Source organism: Anolis sagrei, chromosome 2 (assembly GCF_037176765.1).
Source record: "Anolis sagrei isolate rAnoSag1 chromosome 2, rAnoSag1.mat, whole genome shotgun sequence".
NCBI lineage: Eukaryota > Metazoa > Chordata > Lepidosauria > Squamata > Dactyloidae > Anolis > Anolis sagrei.
In genome coordinates, this window is record NC_090022.1 from 173,489,483 (window position 1) to 173,509,131 (window position 19,649).

General features: G+C 42.3%; 1 protein-coding gene across 1 annotated transcript in view; it reads right to left on the reverse strand.

Moving 5' to 3' along the window:
- LOC132767884 (uncharacterized) overlaps positions 1-19,649 on the reverse strand; it is a 65,276-nt gene that overhangs the window by 20,489 nt on the left and 25,138 nt on the right. The window contains exons 3-5 of the mRNA XM_060763283.2: positions 17,416-17,573; positions 15,566-15,764; positions 14,331-14,427 (exon numbers count right to left, since the gene is read on the reverse strand). Of these exons, the coding sequence (XP_060619266.2) occupies positions 14,331-14,427; positions 15,566-15,764; positions 17,416-17,573 (454 nt within the window). The remainder of the gene's footprint in view (positions 1-14,330; positions 14,428-15,565; positions 15,765-17,415; positions 17,574-19,649) is intronic.

The window sequence follows — 19,649 nt, forward strand, 5'->3', positions numbered from 1 at the left end:
AGCTATGAATTTCATAAGATTTTCTTAGACAAGCAATAGTCAGAGGTGGCTTTCCTACTCCATTTCTCTGAAATAATAGCCTACGGCACCTGAATTCATTGGTAGTCTCTAGGGCTGGGTGGTTTCGTTCGTTAATTTCGTAATTCGTTATTAATTCGTATTTAAATTAGCTTACGATCCGATATTGAGCCATTTTGGAATAGTGTGAGGAGTTAAATAGATTCGAAACAATTTTTTATTTATTTTGTAATTGTTTCGAAATTGTTTCGTAATTGTTTAGTTTCGAAATTGTTTCGTAATTATTTTCGCATGCCTGGTGCAAGTTTTATAGTTGTTGTTTGTTTTATCACACCAACAGTCAACCTCAGAGGGAGAGGGAAGCTTCAGAAGTTCCCCCTGTCCCATTTGGAGGTTTTTTCAGCATATTTTTAGCATATTTGGACTTTTTTTTTTAGCATAATGCGCAATCGCGTCCGCCATTAACGAATCGATTCGAAATTTACGAAATTTCGTATATTTCGAATTTTTTAAAAGGAAAATTTCAGAATTCTTTAAAGAAACGAAACGTGATGGACCCCTTAAAAACGAATCGAGTTTAGAAACAAAATTTTCCGTGGTTACCCAGCCCTAGTAGTCTCCCATCCAAATATTGACCACACCTACCCTGCTTAGCTGGATAGCCAGGTTATACAAACTAAATTCATCTCATTGCATTGGGTCTCAGATGCATTGTTTCTTAATTGTGTTTGTTTCTGTAAAACAATAAAAATACTATTTTTTTAAAAAAAAGGCTTTGTGTGTCATGCGTTTGTATGGACTGGAGCACACATTTCCTCAGAGGCAAGGAATCCCAACGCAATGAGATTCAGTCTGCAAAATCTTATGCCAAATTAAACTTGTTAGGTTTTCAGTTGCCACAAGGCTCGTTGTTTTTTTGGCTGCAACAAACCCATCACAGCTACATCCCCTGAAGTTTTTATTAGATCGAGATTTACATGTCATCTATTATTGAAGGAGTTGGAACATGTCGGGCTAGTGGGATCTGCTTTGTTTGTTTAGTACAGGCTGTTTGTTTAAGAGATCTCATTTAAAAGAAGTAGAGAAATAACTCTGTTCCCCCTATTGTTATTTGACTAAATCCTGACGGACTGCAGTTCAGCTGTGGTCTGCCTGTCCCCTACGTTATTGTATCAGTCTAGGCCAGGGTTCCTCAAACTATGGCCCGGGGGCCGGATGCGGCCCTCCAAGGTCATTTACCCGGCCCTCGCTCAGGGCCAACCTAAGTCTGAAACAACTTGAAAGCATACAACAATCCTATCTCATCAGCCAGAAGTAGGTCCACATTTCCCATTTAAATACTTATAAGTTTATATTTGTTAAAATTGTTCTTAATTTTAATTATTGTATTAAATAATTAAACACACACACACACAACCCTAGCAGAACAGACTTAAAACCCCCAAAAATACACCATATATACACACATGCACTCATATACATATGCACATACACACATTCATACACTCACAAGCTCGGCTGGCGGGGACGAGAGACAGGGCCTTCTCAGTGGTGGCCCCTCGGCTGTGGAACGCCCTTCCCGCAGACATTAGATCGCCCCCCTCCCTGCTGGCGTTCAGGAGAAGAGTGAAGACCTGGCTCTTTGAACAGGCGTTTAATTAAGCAGTGCAATCAATTGATCGAATTTGGAACTTGGAATAATGGACGAGGAGATCGGATTATGACTTTACTGATGAGACGTGTTGGATTAGTTATATGGATGTATTGATGTTATTTTGATGTACCGCTGTATTGTTAGATTGATTTAGTTGCTTTAGTCACTATTTTAAATGTTAATGCTAATGTTGTGCACTTTGTATATTGACCTGGTTGTAAACCGCACTGAGTCGCCTACGGGCTGAGAGAGTGCGGTATACAAATAAAGTAAATAAATAAATAATAAATAAATATATATGCACAAACACACACAAATACACACATATAAATACATACACATACATATATACATATACACATGCACACACATACATATCCACATACATACATACACACAAATACGCATATAGACAAGCACACACATATACACAATATGCATGTACATATAGAAACACACAAATATATACACATATATATCCACCCACACATATATATGCAAACACACATATAAACACAGATATATATACACACAAAACATATATACACAGACTGGGCCACAGCAATGCGTGGCAGAGGACGGCTAGTATATATATGCATGCAAGCTTTGTTTTGCTGTTTATGCTTCTGTTCAGAAGATTTCACCTCACTTTCTGTCCCTGTGATATCTGGATTTTGAAAAATGTATCTTGCTGTGGAGACAAGGATTGGTGATGAAGCTTCACTGGAGATGCCTTTCCCCCATGATAACTCTTCCAGGAGTTTTCCGGTCCCAATTCAAGGTGCAGGTACATACCTACAAAGCCCTAAACGGTTTGGGACCCGCCTACCTGCGTGACCGCATCTCCGTATACGAACCCACACTATCTCTCCGATCATCTGGAGAGGCCCTGCTCACGATCCCACCTGCGTCGCAAGCGCGATTGGTGGGGACGAGGGACAGGGCCTTCTCTGTGGTGGCCCCCCGACTCTGGAACTCTCTCCCCAAGGATATCAGACAAGCCCCAACATTGACAGTCTTTAGGAAGAGCTTGAAGACGTGGTTGTTCCAGTGTGCCTACCCAGAATAGGAAACTCCAAGCATCAAGTCCCAAATGCACTCTACTAGAGATTTAAGATTGTCTGCACACCGCACCTATCTCCAAAAACCTATCCATTTCACCTGTCATGCCCAGTATTTTTAAATTTTTTAATCATTACATTTGGCTCGGCCTTAGTTTTAAATGTGTCATATTGTTTAATGTTTATTGCTATTGTTTTAATGTTTATTGCTTGTTTTATGAGTTTATTTATTGTTGTATTTGTTATGTTGTTGTTTTATTGATGTGTTGGGCCTCGGCCTCTTGTAAGCCGCACCTAGTCCTTCGGGAGATGTTAAAGGTAAAGGTAAAGGTAGTTCCCTGACATTAAGTCCAGTCATGTCTGACTCTGGGGTGTGGTGCTCATCTCCCTTTCTAAGCCGAAGAGCCAGCGTTGTCCGTAGACACCTCCAAGGTCATGTGGCCGGCATGACTGCATGGAGCGCCGTTACCTTCCCGCCGGAGCGGTACCTATTGATCTACTCACATTTGCATGTTTTCGAACTGCTAGGTTGGCAGAAGCTAGGGCTGACAGCGGAAGCTCACGCCGCTCCCTGGAATCGAACCTGCGACCTTTCGATCAACAAGCTCAGCAGCTCAGTGCTTTAACCCACTGCGCCACCGGAGATGTTAGCGGGGTATAAATAAAGGTTTATTATTATTAATAATAATAATTAACCTTCCGAGGGGTAGATTTCTCTCACTTCCTGTTATCTCACCCCCGTTCTTAACTATGAGTTGTTTGTAAGTCAGATGTTGGTAACTCGAGGACTGCCTGTATTACCAACCAACATGCGTGACTCAAGGAAAGGACATATAGGTTATTTGACAACATCGGCCACCGTAGACTGAGCAAAGGCTACAATTGTGCGGCACAAAATATCTCCCATGCAGCTCTCTTCTCCATTTCTTAGCACAACTAGTTAACTTCCTCAGCTGGATTGCCAAAGGACTCAAACCATTCGACAATTTTTGCTCTAATAAACCAGCTTTTGCCGAGGCGCTTCTGCACAGCTGGGCTGCTCATTTTCTCAACACTTTTTAAATTACTAGTTGGCAAGCGCCAATTCACAGTAGACAGGGCTCTGTGTGTAGCAATGCCATGCAGGCGCAGAATGGGGGTGACAGATGCTCCATTCACTATACCGAGGCTCTTAAATAGCAATGGATTACTCTTTGCCTTTCCCTGTTCCACTTTTGCTGGAAGATGTGCAGCTTGGAACAAACACAGATGGGAGGGTGGACTGATACATGTGACGTTCTAGATATGGTTGGACATTTCTCATAATTGTGTATGATGGCTAAGGGAATTGCAGTACAGCATTTGGAAGGGTGCATAATTTTTACCCCTGTTCCAGCCCAGATGGCATTAAAATATGCATAAAACGCTTGAGCAACACCCAAAAATCAGAGATATGCCAGAACCGAATGTGTCACTTGCCGCAAAAGTAGAGGCTGAATTCCAAATGAAGGCTCCAGCTTATGAGGAAGATATTTAACCCTTTCCTGCCGTCATTATCTTGTCCCTATAATAATAATAATAATAATAATAATTATTATTATTATTATTATTATTATTATTATTATTATTATTACTAGCTGTCCCCTGCCACGCATTGCTGTGGCCCAGTCTGGTGATCTGGAAAATAAAGTAATCATACGCCTTCTTCAGGGGTCCCTTTCACATCTATGATCTATATCTCTCTCTGTGAATCATATTTATCTATATCTATGGCTGGATGGCTCTTTATCAGGAGGGCTTTGATTATGTTTTCTTGTTGGTCATGGGGGTTCTGTGTGGGGAATTTGCCCCAATTCTGTCATTGGTGGGATTCAGAATGCTCTTTGATTGTAGGTGAACTATAAACCCCAGTAATTATAAATCTCAAATGTCATGGTCTATTTCCCCCAAACTCCATCTGTGTTCATATTTGGGCGTATTAAGTGCTTGCGGTCCAGATCCATCCTTGTTTAAGTCCACAGTGCTCTCTGGATGTAGGTGAACTACAACTCCCAAACTCAAGGTCAATGCCCACCAAACCCTTCCAGCATTTTCTGTTGGTCATGGGAGTTCTGTGTGCCACGTTTGGTTCAATGCCATAATTGGTGTAGTTCAGAATACTCTTTGATTGTAGATGAACTATAAATCCCAGCAAGTACAACTCCAAAATTTCAATGTCTATTTCCCCCAAACTCCTCCAGTGTTCACATTTGGGCATATTGAGTATTTGTGCCAAGTTAGGTCCAGATCCATCATTGTTTGAGTCCACAGTGCTCTCTGGATGTAGGCGAACTACACTTCCCAAACTCAAGGTCAATGCCACCAAACTCTTCCAGTATTTTCTGTTGGTCAGGGGAGAACTGTGTGCCAAGTTGGGTTCAATTCCATCATTGGTGGAGTTCAGAATGCTCTTTGATTGTAGGTGAACTATAAATCCCAGCAACTACAACTCCCAAATGACAAAAATCATAATTTTTGAGTGATGGTCACTCATTGTGTTGTGAGACGTTTTGTTGCCAAATTTGGTGTGATTTCGTTCATTGCTTCTTTTGTTTTTAAGGTACTCATTATGTACAGAGCATTTTTATATATATAGATTATTATTATTATTATTATTAACTTTATTTATACCCCACTAACATCTCCCAAAGGACTCGATGCGGCTTACAAGAGGTCAAGGCCCAACACATCAATAAAACAACAGCATCACAAATACAACAATAAACTCATGAAGCAAAACAATAAACATTAAAACAATAGCAATAAACATTAGACAATAACACCAGGACGCATTTAAAATCTGAGTTCCTAATTGGCAACAATTGGGGTTTTCTTTCCATTGCCTCTTGCATTACAAAGTGGGGAATTGTCATCATGGTTTTGACAAGAATAAAGATTGTATTTATTTTTTTATTGTTATTACATCCAGAGTTTTATCATTTTATGTCGTACATTTTTCACTTTGTTATTTTGCACTGTTTTATTTTACTTGTATGTTTTACTTATTTTATTGTGATGTTATTTTTTGCCGTTCTGTATTTATTTTGCTGTAATGTATTACCGGGCTTGGCCCCACGTAAGCTGCTCTGAGTCCCCTCTGGGGAGATGGTGGCAGGGTATAAATAAAGATTATTATTATTATTATTATTATTATTATTATTATTATTATTTGCCATTCTGTATTTATTTTGCGGTAATGTATTACCGCGCTTGGCCTCATGTAAGCTGTTCTGAGTCCCCTCTGGGAGATGGGGAGATGGTGGCGGGGTATAAATAAAGATTATTATTATTATTATTATTATTATTATTATTATTATTAGCCGTTCTGTATTTATTTTGCTGTAATGTATTACCAGGCTTGACCTCACATAAGCCATTCCGAGTCCCCTCTGGGGAGATGGTGGCGGGGTATAAATAAAGATTATTATTATTATTATGCTGGTCGCTTCTGAGAAGGAATCCCACTGGAGCATTGCAGCGCACCCAAATACCTGGAAGTCACTCTGGACCGTGCTCTTACCTACAAGAAGCACTGCCTGAACATCAAGCAAAAAGTGGGTGCTAGAAACAATAGCATATGAAAGCTGACTGGCACAACCTGGGGATCACAACCAGACACAGTGAAGACATTTGCCCTTGCGCTGTGCTACTCTGCTGCTGAGTATGCATGCCCAGTGTGGAACACATCTCACCACACTAAAACAGTGGATGTGGCTCCGAATGAGACATGCCGCATTATCACGGGCTGCCTGCGCCCTACACCACTAGAGAAATTACACTGCTTAGCCAGTATTGCACCACCTGACATCCGCCGGGAAGTAGCAGCCAATAGTGAAAGGACCAAGGCAGAGACATCTCCAGCTCACCCCGTTTGGGTATCAGCCAGCACGTCAACGACTAAAATCTAGAAATAGTTTTCTAAGATCTACAGAGACACTCGCTGGAACACCTCAGCAAACGAGAGTCCAAAAGTGGCAGGCTCAAACCCAGAACCTCAACCAATGGCTGATACCAAATGAGAGACTCCCCCCTGGGCACACAGAGGACTGGGTGACTTGGAAGGCGCTGAACAGACTGCGCTCTGGCACCACGAGATGCACAGCCAACCTCAAGAAATGGGGCCACAAAGTGGAATCCACGACATGTGAGTGTGGAGAAGAGCAAACTACAGACCACCTGCTGCAATGCAACCTGAGCCCTGGCACATGTACCATGGAGGACCTTCTTGCAGCAACACCGGAAGCACTCCAAGTGGCCAGCTCCTGGTCAAAGGACATTTAATCAACTACCAAACTCACAAATTTTGTATTTTGTCTGTTTGTTTGCTTTGTTTTGTTAGAAATGTAATATAATTAACTGGTTGCCCTGACACGACAAATAAAATAAATATTCTTAGCTTTTGACTGCCTTCCATCATTTTGCTTCTGGAGAATGTCTTTGCCTTGCTTCTGGGGATGTCTTTGCCTTGGTCCTTTCACTATTGGCTGCTACCAGGGGCGGCTCGTCCATTACGCGAAGTAAGCGGTCGCAGAACACTTTTTTTTTGCCAGGGGCGCAGAGGCGCCTCTGTAAATGCCCCTCGACTGCCACTTGAGGAGCGTCCCCTCAGCTCACAACAGCCCTAGCAGTCCAGGGGGAGCCTCGGCTTTCTTGCCTCGCTGCCGGGCGATCCTCTTCCCAAAGGGGCCGGGCCCATGAGCCTCGCCTAGCCCCTCTCGTTCCTGCTCCACCCGGCCACTGGGTGTGCGAGCAGAGCCGGCGCTCTCAATCGTTCTCTGCGTTCGATCCCTTCCCCATGACCGGCTCCCTTTCCCGATCCTCTAGCGCTCCACCCGCCTCCTCTCCTCTCCCCAATCCACGGGTGGGCCAAGGGGCGGAGCCGCTGCGCCTGGCCCGTTTCGGGTCCGGAGGCGTGTCTGAAGACCCCAGCGTGCGCACCAAAAGTCGGCACGCCTCTGGACCCAAAGAGGGCAAGGCAAGGGAGCAAGTGCGGCAAGTGTAGTTACTGGGATGTATCGTTCACCTACAATCAAAGAGCATTCTGAACTTCACCAATGATGGAATTGAACCAAATATGGCACACAGAACTCCCACGACGAACAGAAAATATATATATCAATGATTGGTTGGGGGGGGGGGGGCGCCAAAATACTGTTTGCTTACTGTTGAAAATTACCTAGGGCCGCCTCTGGCTGCTACTTCCCAGCGGATGTCAGGTGCTGCAATACAGGCTAAGCAGTGTAATTTCTCCAGTGGTGTAGGGCGCAAACACCCCGTGATAATGCGGCATGTCCCATTAAGAGCCACATCCACTGTTTTAGTGTGGTGAGATGTGTTCCACACTGTGCATGTGTACTCAGCAGCAGAGTAGCATAGCGCAAGGGCAGATGTCTTCACTTTGTCTGGTTGTGATCCCCAGGCTGTGCCAGTCAGCTTTCGTATGATATTGTTTCTAGCACCCACTTTTTGCTTGATGTTCAGGCAGTGCTTCTTGTAGGTCAGAGCACGGTCCAGAGTGACTCCCAGGTATTTGGGTGCACTGCAATGCTCCAGTGGGATTCCTTCCCAGGTGATCCTCAGAGTTCGGGATGCTTCTCTGTTCTTGAGATGAAAGGCACATGTCTGTGTTTTAGATGGGTTGGGGATCAGCTGGTTTTCCCTGTAATAGGCTGTAAGAGCACCTAGAGCTTCTGTTCTACCATCTCAAAGCTCCCTGCTTGAGCAGTGATGGCACGATCATCAACATAGATGAAACTCTCTGTCCCTTCTGGCAGTGGCTGGTCATTTGTGTAGATGTTGAACAGCTAAGAATAAATTATGCATAAGAAAAACAACACACTCCCAGTTTGTCTGGTGTAGACAGGCTGCGGAACCTGTCTTTCCTTGATACAGAACTGAAAGTCATCTGGTGCTGAGACTCGGGTAATGGCTTTTAACCAAGGTTACATCACTGCGTGGCTGTTGGATACCATGCTCAGGCTTCAGGGGAAAGTGTCAGTTCGATTAACCACATGCATGACACTGCTAGGACACTGGATTCCGGGCCCAAATCTCTTCTCTTTCGCATTGTGTGTGTTTGTTTTGCCTGTGGTAAAGTGGAGACAGCTCTGCTTTACCCAGCCATTGTGTCCTTGTTCAGCAGGGGCAAAATCAGGACTAAACTGGAGGGTAGAAGCTATAAATTGGGTGATGATGTCCCAAAATTATTAAATTCTGTTCAGTCATACCTCTCACACACAAACGTATTGCTGCTCCATCTACCGCTACCCTGTACCCTGAAGATACAGTGGAAACACCTTCTCTTGACAAGGGCGAGCATGACACTATAGTGCTGTAAGGAAAGTAGGGGAACTAATGGCCTCGCATCAAACCAAGGATGTTTGAATGATGAGACGGCACCTCAAGAGAGATCAGCATCACTCCAGGAACAGTGAGGTGTACCTTCAGAGCTGTACCTATTTCCAGAAGCTGAAAAATTCCTGTGTTATGCTATGACTCCCAGAACTCCCAAGCAGTATAGTTGCAGTATAGTTGCGGGTTTAGAGGGCCATAGTCCACAACTACAGACAGAAAGAACTATAGATTTTATAGTTTTTTTTTTAAAAAAAACTAGCAGTCCCCTGCCACGCATTGCTGTGGCCCAGTCTGATGATCTGGAAAAATAAAGTAATAAGAAAGTGTTCGTTTCGAATACATATAATTTCTTTATGCTTGTGGGTAAACAGTAATTTTTGCTGTTTCTTTGTCAGTGTTGATGTGGAGATTGCCTGGAACATGCAACATATAATTGTCCTTCTTTAGGGGTCACTTTCAAATCTATGATACTATATCTCTCTCTGTGTGTGAATCATATCTATCTATCTATATAGGCTGGATGGCTCTTTGTCAAGAGGGGTTCGATTACATTTTCTTGCCCTGGTGAAGGGAGTTGGACCGGATGGCCTTAAGTATTTTCTGTTGGTCATGGGGGTTCTTTGTGGGAAGTTTGCCCCAATTCTGTCGGTAGGCTTCAGAACACTCTTTGATTGTAGGTGAACTATAAATCATAACTACAACTTCCAAATGTCAAGGTCTATTTCCCCCAAACTCCTTCTGTGTTCATATTTGGGCTCTGGAAATCGCTCCCCAGGGAGATTAGGCAAGCAGAATGCTATTTGATTGTAGGTGAACTATAAATCCCAGTAACTACCACTCCCAAATGTCAAGGTGTATTTCTCCCAAACTCCTTCTGTGTTCATATTTGGGCATATGTAATATTTGTGTCAAGTTTGGTCCAGATCCATCATTGTTTGAGTCCACAGTGCTCTCTGGATGTAGGTAAATTACAACTCCCAAACTCAAGGTCCATGCCCACCAAAGCCTTCTAGTGTTTTCTGCTGGTCATGGGAGTTCTGTGTGCCACGTTTGGTTCAATTCCATCATTGTTGGAATTCAGAATGCTCTTTGATTGTAGGTGAACTATAAATCCCAGCAGCTACAACTCCCAAATGACAAAATCAATTTTTCGAGTGATGGCCATTCCTTGGGTTAGTAGGTGTCGTGTGGCCAAAATTGGTGGCAATTCGTCCAGTAGTTTTTGAGTTATGTTAATCCCACAAATGAACATTACATTTTTATTTATATTGATGTAATGTTAGTTTGTGGGATTAACATAACTCAGAAACCATTGGATGAATTTACACCAAATTTGGACACAATACACCTATCAGGCCAACAAATGACCATCACTCATAAAAACACTGAAAAACAGCAGAAGATACTTAAAAAGGCAAAAAACAAAAAAATACATTACAACCAATGCACAAAACTATGTATGTATGTATGTATGTAATGTTCATTTGTGGGATTAACAGAACTCAAAAACCACTGGACGAATTGACACCAAATTTGGACACAAGACACCTAACAACCCAATTTATGTCCTTCACTTAAAAAAATGATTTTGTCATTTGGCAGTTGTAGTTGCTGGGATTTATACAATCAAAGAGCATTCTGAACCCCACCAACGATGGAATTTAACCAAACTTGGCACACAGAACTCCCATGACCAACAGAAAATACTGGAAAGGTTTGGTGGGCAATGTCCTTTGGCTTTGGAGTTGTAGTTCACCTACATCCAGAGATCACTGTGGTCACAAACAATGATGGATTTGGACCAAACTCTGCACGAATACTCAATATGGCCAAAAGTGAACACTGGGGGAGTTTGGGAAAAATAGAATCTTGACATTTGGGAGTTGTAGTTGCTGGGATTTATAGTTCACCTACAATCACAGAGCATTCTGAACCCCACCCATGACAGAATTGGGCCAAATCATCCACACAGAACCCCCATGTGGGCCACAGCAAGGCGTGGCAGGGGACGGCTAGTATATATATATACGCAAACACACATATATACACACACAAAACACATATACACAGAGTGGGCCACAGCAACGTGTGGCAGGGGATGGCTAGTGTGTGTGTGTGTGTGTATATATATATACACACACACACACACATACATATGCACACACACATATAAAACAGTTAAAAGTCTGTTGGCAATGATGTTGTGATGAACCACATGGAGTGGTTCGAGAGAAAACCACACAAAAAACAACTGCAGTACATAAGACGTGTAAAGAAAAAAATGCCCAAACCTCATTTATATAGTAAAGATTATATGAAACACGCACACATTTTGTATGAAACTCTTATAAGGGGTTATTTTACCTTCTGATTTGCTAGTAAAACTGAATTTCCATGTCGTGAAAGGATGCATGTCTAAGACGTGTCTCACCAACATTAAAAGTTTTGGAAAGCTCTGCTCTATACTACGCCATCTCCTCCAACATGATTTCCAGATTAAATGGTAGAGCGACTTTTATGTAAGACAGTTTACAATATCGGATCATTTCAATTCCCACTCCTGGCATTATTTTCTCAGTTCTTTTTAGGGAGATTAATTATTTATTATTAATTATTAATTATTATTCAACCAGAGAAGTCAGCCATAGCAGAGCACCTGATGAACCAGCCTGGACACAGCATATTATTTGAGAACACAGAAATGCTGGACCACACCAACAACCACCATGTCAGACTACACAGAGAAGCCATTGAAATCCACAAGCATGTGGACAATTTCAACAGAAAGGAAGAGACCATGAAAATGAACAAAATCTGGCTACCAGTATTAAAAAAACTCTAAAATTATAACAGCTAAACAACAGAGAGGAAAAAACCAGGCACAGATTAACACCTCCCAGCAACAGATTTTCCCAGGCGCAGGCAGGCCTTCAAATGCTAATGAAGGTGATCAGCTGAACATTCACACCTAACTGCAGCAGGGAAGAGCTCCTTGCCCCACCCCAGCCATTCCACAGATATATATAAACCCATTGTCCTAATTACAACAGACCTCTACCTCTGAGGATGCTTGCCATAGATGCAGGCGAAACGTCAGGAGAAATGCCTCTAGAACATGGCTCTATAGCCCGAAAAAACCCACAAGAACCTAGTGATTCCAGCCATGAAAGCCTTCGACAATATATTTACATTTGCTCGACACTTTGGAAGACTGGAGGAGACAACATTATTTTCTTTGTTTTACTGATGTTGATGTTTTCTTTTATTTTTACTTGGCATTTTTTTGTCAGGAGACAAACTTGCAAGATCAAAGAACTTTCTCACAGTTCAGGACCTTCTAGTTCTATTTCTAACAAACAGTGAACTGGGTTGTTGTGAGTGTTTTGAGGTGTATGGCCAGGTTCCAACAACATTCGCTTCTAACAATTCACCTACATCTGTGGCTGGCATCTTCAGAGTAACCTCTCTCTTATGCCATCTGTTTGAAATGTATGAGATGGTGCTATTAAACTCCAGCTTATTGCACAACAAGCAGGCTTCAGACCAGGGAAAAAAAATATACAGCTCCAATTCTTAACCTGATCAAGGATATTGAGGAAGACTATGGGAAAAGTTGCATTATGAGAACAGTTTTTGTGGACCTTATGGCAACCCATGAGAGGGTGCAACATAGGAAAATGTTGCATAAAGTCTACCATCTTGTCTTTACTAATAATATAATATATTTATTTATTTACAGCATTTATATTCCGCCCTTCTCACCCCGCAGGGGACTCAGGGCGGATTACATTGTACACATATATGGCAAACATTCAATGCCAATTTTAACATACAACATATACAAACATACACAGAGGCTATTTAACTTTTTCTGGCCGCCAGGGGAGCTGTCGCTTTCATCGCCCATCTGCGACACTGATGAAGTACTTCCGCATTCCCCGCATGCTTTTTGCTGGATTCTTTTTTTATGGCCTCATAAATTAGTTAATTTAGCCTCTCCGCACTTTAAGGTGGTACCTAATTTTCCTACTTGACAGATGCAACTGTCTTTCGGGTTGCAAAGGTCGACAACAGGCTACACAATTGGTTGGAAACCCACTCCAATCCGGGCTGGCTTCGAACTCATGACCTTTTGGTCAGAGTGATCTTAATGCAGCTGACACTCAGCCAACTGCGCCACAATTATATTATAATATATTGTATTATATTATAATACAATATTAGAATGTAATACAATATAATACTAGTAATAATAATACAATATTATAATTATAATTATATATATTTACATTACATGTAATATTACTAAGAATATTACAATATAATGGTATAGTGCAATATAGTAATATATAAGACTGATATTGTATTATGCTAATAATATAATATATTGTATGAAAATATATCTTGTAAGCTGCTCTGAGTCCCCTTCGGAATGAGAAGGGCGGCATATAAATGACGTAAATAAATAAATAGATAAATACCATATCACCCGCGACTATGATTTTACAAAAACTATCCAGAACCTGGGTTGTTGTAGGTTTTTTTGGGCTATATGGCTGTATTGTGTCCAATTCTGGGCACCACAATTGAAGAGAGATATAGACAAACTGGAATGTGTCCAGAGGAGAGCGACTAAAATGATCAAGGGTCTGGAGAACAAGCCCTATGAAGAGCGGCTTAAAGAGCTGGGCATGTTTAGCCTGAAAAAGAGAAGTCTGAGAGGAGACACGATAGCCATGTATAAATATGTGAGAGGAAGTCACAGGGATGAGGGAGCAAGCTTGACTAAAATGATCAAGGGTCTGGAGAACAAGCCCTATGAAGAGCGGCTTAAAGAGCTGGGCATGTTTAGCCTGAAAAAAAGAAGTCTGAGAGGAGACATGATAGCCATGTATAAATATGTGAGAGGAAGTCACAGGGAGGAGGGAGCAATCTTGTTTTCTGCTTCCCTGGAGACTAGGACGCGGAACAATGGCTTCAAACTACAAGAAAGAAGATTCCATCTGAACATGAGGAAGAACTTCCTGACTGTGAGCGCCGTTGTCATGGAGATGGTGGTGGGGTATAAATGAAGTTTATTTAGTATTATTATTATTATTATTATTATTTTCCCTCCTCAAATATATTTTTAAACCACTTCCCCATTGATGTTTTGAACTTTCTGAGTTTTTAAATCCTCATCCAGATTTTCCAAGCTCTGCCTCTCTCTTATTGCAAAGTCTTACCGTCAAGTCATAGTCATCCTCTGAGTTATCCATGAGGAAGCCACAAATAACACGCTCTAAGTAAATGTTTACACCAACCAAGGTCAGCAAAATGAACCTGGAAATGGAAGAGCAGGAATCAAATTAGCTCTATAGGTAATGATTATAGGGAAAAAAAATCAATTTTCTCCTATACTATTAGCCATTTTGAAAATTGTTGCTCTCTTTTTAATGACACTGGATGTCTAGCTCTCTTGAAGACATAATGCTATGAGAGAGAATATCTGCAAGCTCGCAAGGGATCCTGCACAAATGACTGACACTAAGCAAGGAATGATCATTTCCTATCTGAGTGAGATATGCTCAATGACTGCAATAGAAATCATGGATAATGGTGAAGCCTATATTTTGACTATCCTTTGGCCAGAAGCATACCACAAAATCACACTTGGACCCAGAGAGGCACAGGAACACTTCTGAGGGGGGAAATTTTGGGAGGTGTTATATTGTCCATGAATATGATGTGGGCATGGGAGCCATAATGTGTGTCTTTCCTTCCTCATCACCTGTTACTGACATCAGAGAACACCTACATCAAAGAAAAACCAGATTGTAGATCTACACAGAATTTTTTGGTGTTCGATAGAAGGCTGTAGTATATAGAACCATGGAGTTTCAGTAATATCTACCAGCTACAGAACCAAATAACGAGCAAGACAAATAGTATCCTCAGGGAGGTACCTGATCGGTTGGTTATTTATTAAATGATTTATTTAGAATATGTATATATATTTTATTCCAGAATCCTCAAACAGCTGGTAAATCATCAGTAATTATAAGATCTATCAACCAAAAGGTTGCAAGTTTGAAGCCCCAGGTTGGTGTGAGCTGCCAACTGTCAGCCTAGCTCATTGTTTACCTAAGCAATTCGAAAACGGCTTTAGCTGTGATTAGAGAAACTAGACAGAGAGTTCCATAAACGCGCGAGCCACAATTTAGTCTTGCAAGATATTGGAACATACAGCAGGGTCTCTGTTAAAAAAAATTGAGCAGGTTCATATGGGAAGAGTTGCCATGTCAACTCTTGACTGCTCTCCAAGATTTTAGCCATGATTTTTTACTTCTTAAAAGACCGTTTTGCAAGTTCAAAGCTCCAGAAGATCAAGACTGAACCACAGCAGCTGTAAACTCCTAAACTCTATCATATCTAACCCTAGGATACTTCTCTACTTTTATTTTATCTTCTTGGGTCTCACCGTGCTCCTGAAGTCCGTTGGCAAGAGGTTAGTACCAGGCTGGCGATCCCACTCAGGAGATGGAAGAAAAGGGAGTAGAGGGCACTGGACTCGCCCACGACAAAGCGGTGCAGAAATGTCACCCGGTTGAAGATCTCTGCAAAGGCAACTCTCTGCTCAAGTGCTGAATCCTGCAATTCTTGGAAAGCCTGGCGCACGCCTGCAGAAGAAAGAAGCAAATACTCAATTCATTGTTTCCCCCATGTTTTTCTAACTTAGTAGATGAGAATCCAAGCATCCTTTGTTATTGGATTCAATCTAGAAATAGTTTCCTAAGATCTACAGAGACACTCGCTGGAACACCTCAGCAAGCGAGAGTCCAAAAGTGGCAGGCTCAAACCCAGAACCTCAACCAATGGCTGATACCAAATGAGAGACTCCCCCCTTGGCACACAGAGGACTGGGTGACTTGGAAGGCGCTGAACAGACTGCACTCTGGCACCATGAGAGGCAGAGCCAACCTTCAGAAATGGGTCTACAAAGTGCAATCCTCGACATGCGAGTGTGGAGAAGACCAAACCACAGACCACCTGCTGCAATGCAACCTGAGCCAAGTTACCTGCCAACTCATGGTGATCTCATTCATTTCACACTCAGGGGTGACTTTGCCAGTTCACTCCTCTTATTTTTTTTTCAACAGGGAGAGATCTTAGAGCAGAGTTTTTGTAGGCAAAACATACTCAGGCAGGTCTTTCTTCCAAAATATAGCCTATAGTATTTGTATTAATAGGCAGTTCCCATCCAAGAACCAACCAGGTGCCTTTAGGGTGCTTAGGACCTATCTTTTACCTTACCAATCATCATTGATGATGATGATGATGATGATGATGATACGAAAGCTGACTGGCACAACCTGGAGATCACAACCAGACACAGTGAAGACATCTGCCCTTGCGCTATGCTACTCTGCTGCTGAGTACGCATGCCCAGTGTGGAACACATCTCACCACACTAAAACAGTGGATGCGGCTCTTAATGAGACATGGCACATTATCATGGCATACCACTGGGGAAACTACACTGTCTAGCTGGTATTGCACCACCTGATATCCGCTGGGAAGTAGCAGCCAATAGTGAAAGGACCAAGGCAGTGACATCTCCAGCTCATCCCTTGTTTGGGTATCAGCCAGCACGTCAATGACTTAAATCTAGAAATAGTTTTCTAAGATTTACAGAGACACTCGCTGGAACACCTCAGCAAGTGAGAGTCCAAAAGTGGCAGGCTCAAACCCAGCACCTTAATCCATGGGTGATACCAGATGAGAGACTCCCTCCTGGGCACACAGAAGACTGGGCGACTTGGAAGGCGCTGAACAGACTGTGCTCTGGCACTATGAGATGCAGAGCCAATCTTAAGAAATGGGGCCACAAAGTGGAATCCACGACATGCGAGCGTGGAGAAGAACAAACCACAGACCACCTGCTGCAATGCACCCTGAGCCCTGCCACATGCACAATGGAGGACCTTCTTGCGGCAACACCAGAGGCACTCCAGATACTGGTCAAAGGACATTGAATTAACTACCAAGCTTGCAAACTTTGTGTTTTGTTTGTTTGTTTGTTTTAATGCAATACAACTGTTTGGTTCGCTCCTGACATGATAAATAAATACTGTACAATCATGTTTATCAACTGTTGAACTACAACATTCATCAACTCTAAGCACCAAAGCGAAAGGTGATGTGGAATCATAGGAGCTGCGGTCCAACAACATCTGAGACAGCAATCTAGTTGTGCACTCTTCAAAGACAACAATATTACAGCTTGGTAGGGTTTTCAAAGCATGAATTCTGCTCCAGCCCCTACGTTACCTTTGGAAGAGTCCTGGAGGGCCTGTCGGAGAACCTCTCCATCTTGCAGGATCTGTTCCTGAGAGCGTAAGGTGGCATCCTGTGCCTGGGCTATTTCTTCTGCAAGTTGGTTGGTTGACTGGAGCTGGCGGGCCACGGACTCAGAAGAGGATGTCAGTCTAGAATGACCAGAGGAAGCAGAAACCCATTTGGTATTACAGCCAGAGACAAACAAAACCATGCAGTGACTTTCCTCAAACCAGGGCTCTGATTTGTTGGACTCCAATTCACAGCACTCCAGCTAATTTCTAAACCGTGACAATAGAGATTCTGCCCCGGCTAAAATGTCCAATTTAAAGCTCTGTTCCCACCCGCCACGCCCAGCCTGGAATATAATTTTTCCAGTCTTTACTTTCCCCCCAGATATATCAGCCCACAGAGAGATAGTATGGCATAGTGGTTTGAGTATTGGACTATGTTTCTGGAGAGCAGGGTTCGAATCCCTGCTTGGCCCTGATAACCCACTGGCAACGCACTCTCAGCCCCAATAAAGCAGCGATAGGAAACCTTACCATGCCAATTTTAATTTTACATTTGGCCTTCCCAGAGTTTTTAATTGTATGTTGTCTTATTGATAATGTTATATGTTTATTGTTTATGTTTTTATTTTTGTTGTGTTCGGGCTCGGCCTCATGTAAGCTGCACCGAGTCTCTTGAGGAGATGGTAGCAGGGTACAAATAAAGTGTTATTATTATTATTATTATTATTATTATTATTATTATTATTATTATCATCTAGATTTGATGCGGATTATCAGGAAGGTTTTAAATAGTGCATTTTAATGTTGAAATAACTTTTTTTTAATGTTTATGTATGCATATAATTTATTCAGGTCCTGGCATTGACTCTTTGCCGTTTGTATGTTGTGCTCCGCCTTGAGTCCCCTTCAGGGTGAGAAGGGTGGAATATAAGTCTATCTATATAAATAAAAATGTAATGTTCGTTTGTGGGGTTAACAGAACTCAAAAACCACTGGACGAATTGAGACCACATTTGGACACAAGACACCTAACAACCCAATGTATGTCCTTCACTCAAAAAATTGATTTTGTCATTTGGGAGTTGTACTTGCTGGGATTTATAGTTCACTTACAATCAAAGCGCATTCTGAACCCAACCAACGATGGAATTGAACCAAACTTGGCACGCAGTTCTCCCATGAGCAACAGAAAATACTGGAAGGGTTTGGTGGGCAGTGTCCTTTGGTTTTGGAGTTGTAGTTCACCTACATCCAAAGATGACTGTGGACTCAAATAATGACGACTCTGTCCAAACTCTACAAGAATACTCAATATGCCCAAATGTGAACACTAGTGGAGTTTGGGGGAAATAGAATCTTGGCATTTGGGAGTTGTAATTGCTGGGATTTATAGTTCACCTACAGTCAAAGAGCATTCTACAGTCAAAGAGCATTCTGAACCCCACCAACGATAGAATTGGGCCAAACCTCCCACACAGAACCCCCATGTGGGCCACAGCAATGCGTGGCAGGGGACGGCTAGTCTATATAAATAAAAATGTAATGTTCGTTTGTGGGATTAACAAAACTCAAAAACCACTGAATGAATTGACACGAAATTTGGACACTACACCCCTAACAGACCAACGAGTGATCATCACTCATAAACCCCTCCCAAAAAAACAGTGGAAAGGACTTAAAAATCCCAAAAAGCTAAATGAGGATATAGCACATGTGCGAAAACAACAGCTCCCAGCATCCCCTAGACCAGACCCTTTAGGGGAGGAGGATGCTCCAAATGCACTGTTTCCAAGCTGCAAGCTTGCTTCTCCTTGGATTTCTTTGAGAGCATCCCACTCCATACATATTTCTTATTTTCTTTTCCTGGACTGCAACTCTCAGCAGTCCAGGAATAGATTGATCTATTTACTATCTACTTCTATCTAATTTATCTATCTTATCTATCTGCAACTCCAGATAGATTAGATAGAGGTAGATAGTGTTGTGGCTCAGTTTGATTCTGACACTGAACCCTGTGGGTCTTATGAGCCTTGTGAGCCAGAAGAGGATGATGGGATTCAGATTTCTGGGCCTGTTCCTGCGTCTCTTTCTGTGCCTCTCCCAGACAGTGCAGCAGAGGAGACAACAAGTCAGTTCTCAAGGTTAAGGAATGCCAGTGAGTTAGATAAGGCCAGGTGGAGTTGTCTTCGCCTGCTCAGCCTTCCCACGGTGATT